Source organism: Tachypleus tridentatus, chromosome 13, assembly GCF_004210375.1.
Source record: "Tachypleus tridentatus isolate NWPU-2018 chromosome 13, ASM421037v1, whole genome shotgun sequence".
NCBI lineage: Eukaryota > Metazoa > Arthropoda > Merostomata > Xiphosura > Limulidae > Tachypleus > Tachypleus tridentatus.
Genome location: NC_134837.1, coordinates 60,610,419 through 60,626,363, shown reverse-complemented (window position 1 = coordinate 60,626,363; position 15,945 = coordinate 60,610,419). Strand labels below are relative to the sequence as shown.

Here is a 15,945-nt window from a genome sequence, read left to right as displayed (position 1 = left end):
CAGTACGTGATGGGCAAATTTGGATGTGATTTTCGTGATCAACAGCCAAAAATCTATAAGGAGCACTCAACAGTGTTCAAGAAGCAAAAACTTTGTTGTGCAGTGTAATCTATTGGGTAACGTAAGTGAATTTATCACAGATCGTTTCGAGAGAAACAGAGAAGAGAAAAATAATTTGTCTTACCTATTGAATTTTAAAGTAATTGAATCAGCATGTGTGGGCATTTTACAAGATTCAGTTGCGATATCCTATAGTGAAAATAATTGTTTTGTAAATACCTTTGACTTGTGTTGAATATATTATGTTAAAAAGGTGGATTACATATTGTTCGTTTATTGTTCGAATTTATCGCTAACAACTCACAGACACATACGGCGAAGAATCCAAGCTCATACAGATAAAACTCTTGTTTATTTTTGTACTTCTATTATTCTATTTATATTTTAACAGTAGATGTTCGTGAGTTTATTTGGTTATAAACTTTGAAAAGTAATGCTGGATTGAAAATAATCTTTTGACAGAGGAAAGAGGAGAAGTGTGGTATGCTAGCGTATCATGTGTTTGCTACAATATTACCTCAAATACCAGTTTTTAAAAAAAACATTGCAATTACGGATGTACATACTGTTTTAGATAACAAACGCTCAATAAACTCATTGCTTTATTTTGTTGTTATCAGTCACCCTTTGAAGATAATATTTTGTCTTCCCGTGAGATACATGGCCGTAAAAATGTGTAATCGTCTATAACAGGGTTCTACTATGGTAGGCCATGGTATATCTCAAAGTTACAATTTGCATGAGCATGTAAAATAACACCACAGTGGTATAATGTTATGTCTGAGGACTTATAGTTACGACAGAAAGTGTTTGTATCCTTGCGTCCGCAGTGGGTTTTTGCTCATAAAAAATTTATGTAGATGTGTGCTAGTATAATATTTATAATATACTATACTTTCATTGTCTTAATCGTGATACTTTTTAAGTTATGAGGAAAAAGCTACTCACGACGCAGGGGTACAAACACTTTCTGACGTAACTGTATACTGTTAGAAACCACGTTTCAATACTCGTGGTAGGCAGAACCCAAATAGCTTTAGTGTAATATCGACCATAATAACAAAACAAACAAACAGCCTTGGTAAAATATGACTTACTAATTCAACTAAGTAACATCAGATTTAGTCATTCTGGAACATCACTAGTCTAAAATAAAGTTTAGGTCCATTATAATGGAGTAACAAATTTATATAGAAACAATTTTCGACATTTTCACATTTACGATTTGTAGTAATGGGCATGTTATAAGAGTGACGATCAAGCGAGAAAAGTCCAAGAACTGGCTGTGGGTGTTGTTGATTAACTGCTTTCCCTCTAATCTATCAATGAAAATTAGAAAAGACTTGTTTGCCTTTTGTTTTGAATTTCGTGCAAAGCCAAACGAAGGCTATCTGTGCTAGCCGTCCCTAATTTAGCAGTGTAAGATAAGCCATCACCATTCACAGCCAATGATTGGGCGACTCTTATCAAAGAATAGTGGGATTGATCGTCACGTTATAATGCACCTACAGATGACAGGGCGAGCATTTTGGATGTGACGGGGATTCGTATCCATTACCCTCAGATTACAAGTTGAACACTCTAACCACCTGGCAATGCCGGGTCTGATTAAAGGAGTATATGCACAGATATCATTATGTGTAGCTTTTCACGAAAATTTACTGATTAATTAATTTTAACTTATTTCTTGTCTTATTTATATATACTGTACGCCACAAGTAACTATTCTACAGCACAAAATAACTTACAATCATATTTAATCAAAAAATCAGTTCAGGTAAATAGTTACTTTAAACGCGAAAATCTTAATCAAGAGATGGGTATGAAAACATTAACTACAAAAAATGTACATGTACATTTTCGTTATATTAAGTGTCACTAGATGGTGCACAAGCTTTAATTTGCACATGGTAATTGTTTTATATTGCTATTGAAAAACGTTCCGGGTAAATTAGGTCCGTATTAAATTTAAAGAATAACAATACTTTATTTAATCTTAAATGCCTTTATTGTTTAAAAAATTTAATTAACCGATTATCTTTAAACCAAGAAGCGAGACAACTAGTACAAGCTCACAGAATGACAAATTAAATCGTTTAAAAGATAGAAAGGGAATACCATATATTACGTGAAAACTGAAGCACAAAAAACGGTAAGTTGTTAGGTTTATTTGTGAGTCAATGAAGTAACTAGGAATATATTTCCCCATGAACTATTATTGTTTTTCATAATGCAAAGATACAGAACTATATACTCTTAGCTATTAAAGTAGAGCAAGTTTTCCGCCGTAAACTGCAGAAATCGAACCCGGATTTTTGTGTTTTAATTGTGTAAACTTACCACTCGCCTAGTGACGTTTCACATACAAATATATAAGGATAAGAAGGGACCTGTTGGTCCATCCATTCAACTAAACTAAAACTATTAAAGGTAAAAGTAAAATTTCAAAACTAGCTCATTTGTATAATTATCAGGCTTTCTCGTAAACTCGCTTAAATTTACTGCCGCCGCAACATCTGATAGCAACCTATTCTGAAGACCAACCATTCTGTTAGAAAAATAAACGTCTTAGCTGAAGTTGACACCTGCTCTGCTAAAATTTATATTAATGTTCTCTAGTCCTACTGTCCTCACTATTAAGTATGAAAAAAGGGAATTAACAGTCTTAAACACCTCAATCAAGAGAAAATTTCAGATCGTAATCACTCATATGATGACCCTCCCATCCTAGGCACCATTCTAGTAGTAGTTCTGTTAATCCTTTGGAACCATTTATTGTCCTTCCTAAGTTAAGATGCCAAGATTGAACACATTACTTCAAATGTGGCCTAATGAGTGTCCTATACAGTAGAAGTGTAACCTTTTTAAACTTGTATTTAATATATTTGTAGACACAACATAAAATCCTATTTGCCCTGTCACTAACATCATCACATTGTTTGGATGATTTAAGAGACTACTCAACTATTACACCAAGATGTCTTGTCATGACTGTTAGTTATTCCTATTCAAATTATACATATAGTTCACATTCTGATAATCCACATGCAATATCTTGCATTTATTACAGTTAAAACCCATCTGCTATTTATTCATGCAACTCGATAAATGATCTGAATCTTTTTATTAAGAAATTATATTACCAATTAGATAAATCAATAAGTTTTGTATTATGTGATACTGATAAGAAAAATGACTTTGATATTTTCATTCCCCATGAAAATCATGCAAATCCCATTAATAGAACAATTTTCAAACTTCAACGTTTGTACCCATTGCTCAACAGTTTCTTACGTATGTGCCAAAAGAAAAATGTTTTAATCTAATCTCAGCTTGAAAAGTACTTGCTCTATGCATTCAGATTTTCATAGTTATCAAAATTTGGATTTTATACTTTTATAGTAAATGTAGATAAAAAGACTAGCCTTCCAAGTGTATATTTTAGTTCAAAATATGTACTGTTCCATAGCTACTCTTAACATTTAAAATAGGTGGGCCCATCTGTAAAACTCTGATTACCCACCTGAAAAAAAAATCCATAAGGAAGAATATTATTATTGCATAGCATAAAGTAGGGGAAAATGGACCTTGGAGTATTATACCCCCCTGACTACAAGGGTGTACTCAAAAATAAAGAATTATTATCATGTTTGGTTACATGTCTATTGATTTAACTGATTAATTATTTAAAGGAAAAGTAATTTCAAATGTACAAAATTCTCTTGTAACATTATGTTTAACAAGGTGATAATATAATTTGGATGTGGTATTTCTTATTATCTGGAATAACTGTTTTTTAAATACACATTTGCCAGATGTTCAGTTTATACCTTAAATAATGTGATAATGTAGAGATGTACCTGCCTGCCAACCAACTTTACTTTATTTTTAGTAGGAGCACTATTTTGTAAAGGAAAAACATTATGTGAAAAGTACAAAAACATTTGATCCATTTATATCTAATTTTTAACACACAGTAAAAATGTAAAGAAAAATGTAAATGAATAAACTTTACTAACAATAGAAAATATTTTAAAATTCAACTTTTTTTATAATTAGCTGGATTAATTTTCTTTATAAACATGAACAGCAAGGGACAATTTGATCCTTCAAATCTTTCCATGAGAAATAGAAAAGTTTCAAGCTACTTTTTAGATTTTAGAAAATAATTTTTTCTCCTCTTAAAATTCTCTAAAGTACTAGCCCCTATTATTCTTTATTACAATTCATGTCATAAGCCAGTCATCATACTAGAAAAATAAAACTGTCTTTATTTAAGCATATGCTGCCTTTTATAAATCTTATACTTTGTCCTCTTATTATTGTAAGAACATATTGCAAAGAAATCAGAAGTGGTTGCTATTGACCTCCTAAATAATATGAACTTATAAGATTGGTTCTTGCTCTTCTTTTTGTAAGAGAAAATAAGAGAGTTAAACCTGTTAGATAACTCTTACATTTTAGAAATTATCCTATCATATTTTCATTAAACAATTTCCAGTAAATCAAAATAAGATTTTTTTGGACTAGAAATAACTGTACATAGTACTGAAAACAATGCCCCTCGGTGTGAATTCCTGTACGTGATGAGGGGACCTCCCAGGGAAGGTTCTGTTCTTTCAGTTTACCTCCTCTGGGATCTAAACATCCACCCACGTGTTTGCTGTGCGTGGCGACCCATGAAGGGGAGGAGAGGATCCTGGTGGTTGAGGGGTCCAACCCTAACACACCACTTTGGCCTTGAATTCCTGTAGACGGGCAGCCTTTGGGTGGCCCCCCTTGGGTCAATCGGCTGGTCCACTTGGGCTAGAGTCAACCAAGTACCAGTGTTGGAAGTTCACAATGGGTCTTGTGGACATTGTGTCTGATGCTGGTGTTTGGGTATAGTGCTCACTAAACCCTGGCATTGCTGCAATGTCCTTGCATGACATTAGAGTGCGTCCCCTCGTAGGGCTCCATGGTGGGTGGGGTCAGTGGGTACTGAAATTTTCCTTTTTCCTATGGATCCTCCTTCAAAAAATGTAAATAAAATAGTGAAAAAACAGTCAATAGGTAAATGACCACGTCTTGAAGACTCTGAGCAGTAGTCTTCAACATCTGTAACACACGTACCTCATTTTCTTATATTACATTCTCTTTCAGAAAAACCTTTAGGGCAAATGTCCCCCTTTTTATTAAGAAGGGACTAGAGGGTCTTGCTGGCTCTCCAAAGTCAGTAAAAAAGCTTCGATCTGGAGACATATTGGTTGAAACATCCACAACCCAACACAGTGAACTCCTCTTGAATTCAAAGGCAATTGGGGATATACCTATTGAGGTTACCCCTCATGCTACCTTGAATTCATCACGAGGAGTTATTGTTGAGAGGGATTTGAAGAACGTCTCTGAGTCGGAAATTCTCGCTTGACTCTCTGCTCAAGGAGTTTCTGCAGTGAGGCGCATCTCCACTGCCGACAAATAACCTTGTTTTGACATTTACATCACCATGTGCACCTGCCAAATTTGCAGGGTACAGCTGTACATTCCAAATCCTCTCTGATGTTTCCAATGTCAGAGGTTCGGCCACTCTAAGACTTCATGTCGTGGTTCCCTGACATGTGCTTGTTGTGCTGGCAAGGACCACAATGCCTATGAGTATGACACAGATCCACATTGTGTCAACCGCAATGGTTCTTATCCTCCCTGCTTTCGTTCTTGCCCAAAATGGTTGGAGGAAAAAGAGGTGCAGCGTTTGAAAACGATACATAACATTAGTTATTCTGAGGCTCTGAAATTGCTGTCCGCCACTCCCTCTCGGACATATGCTGCTGCACTTCATTCCACAACTACAGTGGGAGTGCAGACAGATCTCTCTGTGCCTCAAAGAGAATCATTTTCAAAACAAATGAAATGTCTTTTGACCTCCATGGTTAAAAAAGGTCGATGAATCGACTTCCACACCCATCTCTGTTCTTCCCATACATTCCAACAAACCTCAAGATCAACATTCTTCAGTTTCAAATACAGGCATTTCTTCTGATACATCTCTTTCTCTCACCCCAAGATGCAAAACAATCATTCGTTTGCGTCCTCGGTCACTGGAATCCCCTTCCAATAACAAAGACCTGCCCACTCGACCCAGGGCAGGATCCATGGAGGTCGAAAGACCTCCTCCGACTAAGGACAGTAAGGAAAAAAGACATGGTCATAAACAGAAGGGTTCTCCAGTCACTTCGCCTACCTGTCGTTAAAAATGGCCACCTTGATACAATGGAACTGTCAAGGTTTACGTTCTAATCTGGATGATATCAAAACACTGATTGCTTCCTACCATCCTGTATGTCTTTCCTTACAAGAAACATTTCTAAAACTTGCTGATACAGTCACCATTCAGCAGTTTTCTCTGTACAGAAATGACAGGCTGTGTGATGGACGAGTACATGGAGGTGTGGCACTCTTGGTTGATCAGCATGTGCCCATTCTGTCTTTGTTACTTAACACACCCTTGGAGGCTGTAGCCATTCATGTTTCCTTGGGTCATACCATCACTGTTTGTTCTCTCTACCTGTTTCCTGGAGAGACATATGATCAATCAGACCTTGATGCTCTCGTTGAACAGTTGCCGTCTCCCTTTCTAATCCTGGGGGACTTTAATGGACATCATCCCCTCTGGGGAAGTGCTGTTATTGATAGGAGGGGTCACTCTGTAGAGAGTATGCTCTCTGATCACAATCTTTCTCTTTTCAATACTGGTTCTTTCACTTATTTTCATGCACCTAGTCAGTCCTTTACTGCTATTGATCTCTCGGTTTGCTTCCCTTCATTATTCTCCCATTTTTCATGAAAATATTTTTCATTTTTTGACAGTAATCCACTAGGCAGTGATCATTTTCCTATCCTTTGAGAGAGACTGGCCGTGGTCGATGCCACCCTACCCGCAAGCCCCGGTGGAAGCTGGATCAGGCAGACTGGTCCACTTTCACTGCTCTCACAGAACTTGATCCTGCCATCGTAAATCAGCCATCAATAGACAACTGGGTGGCAGCGGTAACTGACTGTATTATACAAGCAGCTGCTCAGTGTATTCCTAAAACCTTGACACGTTTTCCACAATATCCTCATCTGTGGTGGAATCCTGCTTGCCACTTGACACGGAGGGCTCAAAAACGGGCCTGGGATACTTTCTGTAGATATCCCACACTTTCAAACTGCATCGCTTTCCAACGGGCCCATGCACATGCTAGGTGGGTAAGATGTCAAAGCCAGAAGGAATCTTGGATTAAGTTCACAACTGGCATATCTTCTATCACCAGTTCCAAGGTCATATGGGACAGGATTCGAAAGGTCAGTGGGCACTACAATTCTGTCCCCCTCTCCATCTTACTCTCTGATGGCCAAGAGGTAGCTGATGCTCAGAGCATCACTGATACTCTAGGTGAAAGCTTTTGCCGGGTATCTAGCACTTCTGCTTGTTCCTCCACCTTCTTGGCCATCAAGACTCGGGCAGAGCGTTCACCTCTTTCCTTTCGACCTGACTATCTCTTTGACTATAATTGTCCCTTTACACTGGTGGAACTGAAAATGGCCCTTCATCGGTCTGGCAGTACATCTGTTGGACCTGATGATGTACACTATGACATGCTATGCTATCTCTCTCCTGCTTCTCTTGATGTTCTTCTAATTGTCTTTAACTGGATCTGGCAGGAGAATGTTTTTACTGATCCCTGGTGCCAGGCTATTATCTTACCTTTCTCTAAGCCTGGGAAAGATCCCAAGATTCCTTCAAACTACCGTCCAATTGCTTTGACAAGCTGTCTCTGTAAGACCTTGGAGAGGATGGTTAATGCTCGTTGTATTTGGTTCCTCGAATCAAACAACCTCCTCTCGCCCACCCAGTGTGGGTTCCGACAACAGCACTCCACCAACATTGGTCAACATTGGTTTTATGCTTTTTCTGTTTTTCAATGATGTTTTGTTTTACCTTCATTTTCTTTTATGTATTTTACTACATTTAATTTATTTTTACCTTTTTACTGGATGTTTGGAGAAGATAGCCTAGCTGCTTTGTGCCATAAAACACTAAATCAATCAATCAATCAAAATAAGGCCTAACTAGTCATTAGTGAGTACCCTGTTTTCTTAAATTTGTAATTTGTATATGTATAAACACTCCCTAAAATTCTGTTAGCTTTATTACTAGCAACAGAGTGGTAATTTGATGGCTTAAGTAGGGTAAGACAATCTTTGATACTTCAAGGCTGTCTTTGAACAATACCCTTGAGAAAAAAGAAACTGATCTTTTCTTTCAGTTGTGCTAATGAGAATGGGTTACTCATCAACATTTGAATGCATGGATAAAATTATGATAATTTAAATGCAATAATTTGCATGTACTATAATTACAGGACATTTGCTAAGTATTTGGCCAGTTTATTATTTTATGCAAATCAATTTGTAATATCTCAACATTCTCTATACAGCTAGAATTCTTGAGTATGAAATAATTAGATCAGCAAAAGCATTATTTCACAAATTATACCCCTATTAAAATTAGAGAAAAAACACTACACTGGTAGTAAGGCCTGGATTTATTGGACACTTTTAATCCAATATACTTTTTTCTCTCATTCACCCACCTTCAATTGATTCAATTAATCTTTCCCCAAGCTTTACAGATGTGATTTTCTTTGTTAATTATTTTAGATAATACCTTATCAGAAGCTTTTTGAAAATTAAGGTACACCAAGTTTACAGACTTTCTATTGTCTAGGTAACAAGCAACATCCTTAAAATAAAGACTTCAAAGTGTTCCTTTAACAGAATACTAACTGTCTTATTTCAGGATTGAGTGTATTATATCAAAATTATTTTGAACCCTCACCACATCATTAGACTATGTGTTGTTATGTCTAGTAATACACTTTCTAATGACCATTCATCTTACAGTATGATTTTACATTGCAACAAGCTCCATCATAGACTGTCATGTTTACAGCACACTTTCTAATGGCTTTCCATAATTCATCTAGAGTATAAGGATGACTGTTTATTTTAATAGTCTGATCACATAGAAATGTATGGGTACTGCTTTCAGCATAACAAAGTTTTATGCCTGTGTATGATATTCTTGTGGTTACAATTTCCTTTAAAACTGATTTATAATGTGCATATTTGTCTGCAGGTTTCTTGTATGTTTTGGAGCTAAAGGCTGATCTTGCTAAGATATTTTTTAAGGTTTTACCTGGTTTATCTGTAATTTTGTTGTCAAGGCTGGATCGTCTGCATGCCTAATATGAGCTGAAACATTAAGACTAATGCATTGCATAACAAAATTTGTGTTAAACCTTTTTTTTTTTCATGTGGTACTTACATTGTAAGCATGAACTCTATTTTCGTAGTTTCATAATGTCTTATCCGTAAATGTTCTAGGATCTTCATTAATATATAATTTATGTACAAGTTCCTTTATAGCTTTGGATTTATTTGGGATACTTTTATTAGTTGCATAAGTCTTATTGATATGGTTTAGTTGTCCAATAATAGTCTCACATCACCCACTATAAACTTGCAACTATTACTGGGCAACATATAATAATAATAATAATATATATATAATAGCATATGTATGCTTTAAATAGTATAATCTTGTCCACTTGCAGGTACTTTCAGTTTATTTATATATTGGTTAGAAAAGTCTATCTTACTGAGCTGTCTCGTAGCATTCTGAAATGTTTTGCATAAGCCTAAATCAGTTAGATAGTGTCTTGTTTGTTCAGACGAAGATGTAATGGCAAAGTGTTGGTTTCTGTAAAACAAATTATGTTTTCTGGAATAATAGGTTATGTTTTATTTTTCTGCTCATCAATGGATAGAATTCTCCAACTTGCACTACAAACTTTAAAATTGCATGATAAAAGAGCATGAATACAGAACTATTTTTAGAGTGACTCGATAAATACAGTAAAATCTGTCTAAGGCAGAATTGCACAGGAAAGTAAAATGTCCAGCTTCAGCAGGGTTTACTGGCTTAGACAGTGAACATGCGCTTCTTGATTATATATAATTTTTGAGCGGAACGCTATACTTGCTTGATTCGAGGGAAGTAACACATTTGTGACTGAAGTTATTATACTGTTTATGCTATATGTATTAGAATAAGAACAAAAGTAGACATTCAAAATATACACCAGTACACAAAATCTTAAATTTATTTGAAGAAAGTATCCAGTTTCAACTATTTTGTTTTTTTAATGGGCTTTCTCATGTGGTTAAAAGAGAATGCCAATTTTATGGCCTCTTCATGAAGTTCATTTTCCCCCTTCATTTTTGCATACAATTTGATAGTGTTAATATAACTTAATACTTGCGATGAAATAAAAATTTCTATTTTCTCTCACTACCTTTTCAATTTTGTTCATCTTCTGAATCTCTCTCATTGTTACCATCTTACGATTCTATTATAATCAATTTCATCATTTTCTGTTAAAACATTCTTCTCAACATACACAAAACTTTCAGTGTTCACAGGATCATTTGCATCAATCTTCTCAATCAGAGTTTACATTTCATAAGAATCATCATGACAAACAACTTTAAAAAAAATTAGGGTATTTAGTAAATTTTCCCTAAATTTTAAAATTAGGGAAGATAGGAATTTATTTTTTCATGATAATTATTTAAAGAGTAGAATTTTGCACTTAAAGACAAATATATTTCTACAAATCATGAATCTAATTTAACTGCAAAAATAAGTGTAACAAAATGTTTGAGAATTTATTAATATTTAATCAAAAACATTTTTTCTGCCTCACTGATGTTCTAATCCTATTTGTTTATAGATAAGGTAAGTGAAAGATAGTTTTCCATTCGCATTATGCAGGTTCCACCATAGAGAGGGCCTTTTATAAGAGAAATCTTAAGATAATGCTGCTTGTATAGGTTTCTGCCTTATGTAGTTTTTTGTTTAGACAGGTTTTATTGTATTCTGAAGTGATGTGGTTTGTAGACATGATGAGAACACTTTTTTGGTGGTCTTGGCTATGATACTTTGGAAGGATACAAAAAAATATCATAAATGAGACTATAATTGTTTGAACAGAAATGTGTTTCTTAGAGCTTTTAGTAAATTCTGTTTTGTTCTTTCTTTTCTATCCTCTTATAGATTTTTTGTAGATGAAATTATGGCAGATATAAATCAATCAAAAGATTCGGTGGAATCAGGTATGAATAACCCATGTACTCCAGAAGCATCGGAAGCTATGGGTGGAAAAACATCAGGAAGAAAACCTACATGTATGATTGTTCTTGGTATGGCTGGATCAGGGAAAACAACATGGGTGCAGGTATGATTCTTGTAATACAAGAACAAACATGGTAGAACTGGGTGATTAACTCATGTAATTTATATACTCAATTTCCTTGATCGATGGTAGATAAAATATCGATTAATCAACATTAGTGTTTCCAGTTATTCTTGTTTTTGATTATTCCAGCTGGCCTGGCATGGCCAAATGGGTTAACATGTTCGACTCGTAAGATGAGGGTTTCAGGTTTGAACTCCTGTTGCACCAAACATGCTCGCCCTTTCAGCCATGGGGGCATTATAATGTGACAGTCAATCCTGCTATTTGTTGGTAAAAGAGTAGCCCAAGAGTTGGTGGTGGGTGGGGATGACTAGCTGCCTTCCCTCTAATCTTACACTACTAAATTAGAGAAGGCTAGTGCAGATAGCCCTCATGTAGCTTTGTGTGAAATATAAAAAAACAAACAAAACAAAAATTATTCCAGCTATTCAAGTAATCCAATTTTAACATTATGGTTTCACATTGTGATTTTCAAAGTTATTTAGCTAAATTTAATTAGTGTAGCAACTCTTTAAAAATAACTAACTAATCAATACCTATCATGTACAATTGATACTATATGTCCAAATTATCTTCACTGTTTGATATCAAAAGTGAAAAAAGAACCAAAAGAAGAATGTGTTTTGCAAAAGTAAACAGGAATTGGAAGCAAGCTGTGTTAGTATATTTTATGTTACTATAATGTTAGCTGATCACAGATGGTTAACAAAGAGATGCTCTTCAGAGAAACAGGATTTTATATCCCTTATTCTGGACATGAGTAAATTGTGGTTAATGTATTTATATGTTATAAATCTGCTGATGCCAGTGGTATCATACAATAGTTTCCACGAAATGCTAACAAACATTTATGAAATGACATGAAGTGGCAGTATTTTTAAAAATGTGCTGTACAGACTTCAGTTAAGACTTTATAGCTGAAGTTGTTCATTGTGTTTATAATTCTGTCATTTTTTGTATTCTGTATTTTTTGTTCTTTCAAGGAGAGTTTTCATGGATAATATATACAGATCTTAAAAATTCCTGAATGCATTTCATTTATAACACAGCATCAGTGTTATAATTAACTGGTGTAATGAAGCTTATGGAATAATGGAGGAAATACACTTTATTGGACACTTTGTTAGGAAGTAATATTTACTTGCCTGATTTTATAGCTCTATTGGTGTACTGTAGTTTTTTTATAATTGTATATGGTAGGTCTAATGTGACTTATATATTTCAGAGGATAACTGCACATCTTTATGCAAAGAAAAAGTCTCCCTATGTTATCAACTTAGACCCTGCATGTAAAGAATTACCATATCCAGCAAACATTGGTAAGTTTTGAATAACTAATTTTTTTGTTTTAGTTTTTAATTTTGGGAAAGAGTGTCGCATTTAGATACCCCCATCTGAAAAGGAAATAATGTAAAAAAATAACTTGGGACCAAGGGTATATCATAATATCTCAAACATTACAGCCCATTATGTATACTTTCAGTAAATGTGTATTGAATAGTATAATTTTCTGCATAAATAAAAAATCTCCTCAGTGTGGATTCCTGTATGCGTGGTGAGGGAACCTCTCAGGAAAGGTTCTGTTCTTTCATTTTACCTCCTCTGGGATCTAAACATCCACCCATGTATTTGCTGCGAGTAGTGACCTGTGAAGGGGAGGAGAGAATCCTGGTGGTCGAGGGGTTCAATGTTAACACATCACTTTGGCTTTGAATTCCTATAGACAGGCAGCCTTGGGGTAGCTTCCCTAGGGTTAGTTGGCTGGTCCACTTGGGCTAGGGTCAACCAAGTACCAGTGTTGGATGTTCTCAACAGGTGTTGGGGACGTTGTATCTGATGCTGGTGTTTGGGTGTAGTGCTCACAACATTCTGGCATTACTCCAGTATCCTTGTTTGGCACTGTAGTGCATTCCCTCATAGGGCTCCATGGATCTTCCAAATAAAAACTTAAATAAAATAGTGAAAAAACAGTACATAGGTAAATGACCATATCTTGAAGATTCCGAGCAACAATCTTCAACACCTGTAACACCTGTATCTCATTTTCTTATACTACATTCTTTTTCAGACAAATATTTAGGCAGATGTCTCCCTTTTTCATTCAGAAGAGACTAGGGGGACTTGCTGACTCTCTAAAGTCAGTCAGAGAGCTTTACTCTGGTGACATATTGGTGGAAGCGTCAACATCACAACACAGTGAACTCCTCTTGCATTGAAAGGTGATTGGGGATATACCTATTAAAGTTATGCCTCATGCTACTTTGAACTCATCACAAGGAGTTATTGTTGAGAGGGATTTGAAGAACATCTCTGAGTCAGAAATTCTCATTGGTTTTTCCACCCAAGGAGTTTCTCACAAAGATGAAATTATGATGCCGATTAGTGTCCTCATTCTGACATTTACATCACCACGCCCATCTGCCACCATCAAGGCAGGTTATCGTAATTGCAAGGTACAGCCATGCATTCCAAACCTTCTCAGATGTTTCCAGTGTCAGAGGTTTAGTCACTCAAAGACATCATGTTGTGGTTCTTTGATGTGTGATTGTTGAGGTGGCAAGGACCACGATGCCTGTGAATGTGAAAAAGACCCTCATTGCATCAATTGCAATGGCTCTCGCATGTCTTACTTTCATTCTTGCCCTAAATGGTTGGAAGAAAAAGAGTTGTAGCATTTGAAGACGGTTCAAAACATTACTTACTCTGAAGCTAGAAAGTTGCTGTCCTCCACTTCATCTCAAATGTGTGCTGCTGTACTTCATTCCACTACTACAGTGGGAGTGCAGATGGATCTCTATGCCTCTAAAAGAATTGTTCTCAAACCAAATGAAAAGTCATTTGACCTCCATGGTTTAAAAAAGTTGACAAATCAATGTCAACATCTATCTCTGTCCCTAACATACATTCCAGCAAACCCCAAGATCCACTTCCTTTGGTTTTGGGTATGGGCATTTCCTCTGGTATACCTTCTTCTCCCATCCAAAGATGCAAAACAATCATTCATTCACATTCTCAGTTGCTATAATCCTCTTCCAGCAACAAAGACCTGACTAATCAACCCAGGACAGGATCATGGAGGTTGACAGACCTCCCTCAAATAAAGACAATAATAAAGAAAAAGACATAGTCATAAACAGAAGGACACTCCACCCAGTTTGCTACACATAAGTAAAAATGGCCACCTTAATATAATGGAATAGTTGAGGTTTACATTCTAATCTAGATGACATCAAAGCACTGATTGCTTCCTACTATCCTGTATGTCTGTCCTTACAGGAAACATTTCTGAACACTGCTGATACAGTCATTTTTTGGCAGTTTTCTTCATACAGAAATGATAGGATGTGTGATGGATGAGTGTATGGAGGGTGACACTGTTGATTGATCAGCATTTGCCCACCCTGTTTTGCCACTTGACACACCGTTGGAGGCCATTGCCATCTGTGTTTCCTTAAGTCGTATTATCACTGTTTGTTCTCTCTACCTGTTGTCTGGAGAGACCTATGATCAATCAGCCATTGATGCTCTCATTGAACAGTTGCCATCTCCCTTTTTCATCCTGGGGGACTTCAATAGACATCATCCCCTCTGTGGTAGTGCTGATATTGATAGGAGGGGTAGCTCTGTAGAGCTTATGCTCTCTGATCACAACCTTTCTCTTTTCAGTAATGGTTCTTATACTTATTTTCATGCACCTAGTCAGTCCTTTACTGTTATTGATGTCTCTGTTTGCTCCCATTCACTATTTTCCCACTTTTCATGAAGGGTTGACAGTATTCCACGAGGCTGTGATCATTTTCCTAAAATTTTGAGAGAGACTAGCTGTGGTCAATGACACCTGACCCACATGCCCCGATGGAAGCTGGATCAAGCAAACTGACCCTCTTTCAAAGCTCTTGCAGAACTTGATCCTACCATCACCTGTAAGCCATCAATAGATGACTGTTTGGCAGCAATGGCTGACTGTATTATACAGGCAGCTGCTCAATGTATTCCTAAAACCTTGACACGCTTACCACAATATCCTCGTCCGTGGTGGAATCCTGTCTGCCACATGGCACAGAAGGCTCAAAAACAGGTCTGGGATACTTTTCTCGGGTATCTTACAATTTATCACCCCATTGCTTTTCAGCAGTCCCATGCACATGCTCATTAGGTGAGACATCAAAGTCAGAAGGACTCTTTGATTAAGTTTCCAACCAACATATCTTCTACCACCAGTTCCCAAGTCATATGAGACAAGATTCAAAAGGTCAGTGGGCAATATAATTTTGCCCCACCCTCGATCTTGCTTTCTGATGGCCAGGAAGTAGCTGATACCCGAGTTATCAATGATACTTTAGGTGAAAGCTTTTGCCAAGTATCTAGCACGTCTGCTTCTTCCTTCACCCTCTTAGCCATCAAGATTTGGCCAGAGCAATCACCTCTTTCCTTTTGAGCTGGTTGTCTCTTTACACTGGTAGAACTCAAACTGGCCCTTCATTGGTCTGGCAGTACATAGGTCGTACCTGATGATGTACACTACAAACTGCTGTACTATCTA

The 15,945-nt window shown here is 36.3% G+C and overlaps 1 protein-coding gene across 1 annotated transcript in view; it reads left to right on the top strand.

Moving 5' to 3' along the window:
• The first annotated feature begins 1,934 nt into the window (after nucleotides 1-1,934).
• The window catches only part of LOC143236151 (GPN-loop GTPase 1-like), a 19,098-nt gene continuing 5,087 nt past the window's right edge, over nucleotides 1,935-15,945 (top strand). The window contains exons 1-3 of the mRNA XM_076474439.1: nucleotides 1,935-2,212; nucleotides 11,201-11,381; nucleotides 12,628-12,721. Of these exons, the coding sequence (XP_076330554.1) occupies nucleotides 11,220-11,381; nucleotides 12,628-12,721 (256 nt within the window). The 5' untranslated portion in view covers nucleotides 1,935-2,212; nucleotides 11,201-11,219. The remainder of the gene's footprint in view (nucleotides 2,213-11,200; nucleotides 11,382-12,627; nucleotides 12,722-15,945) is intronic.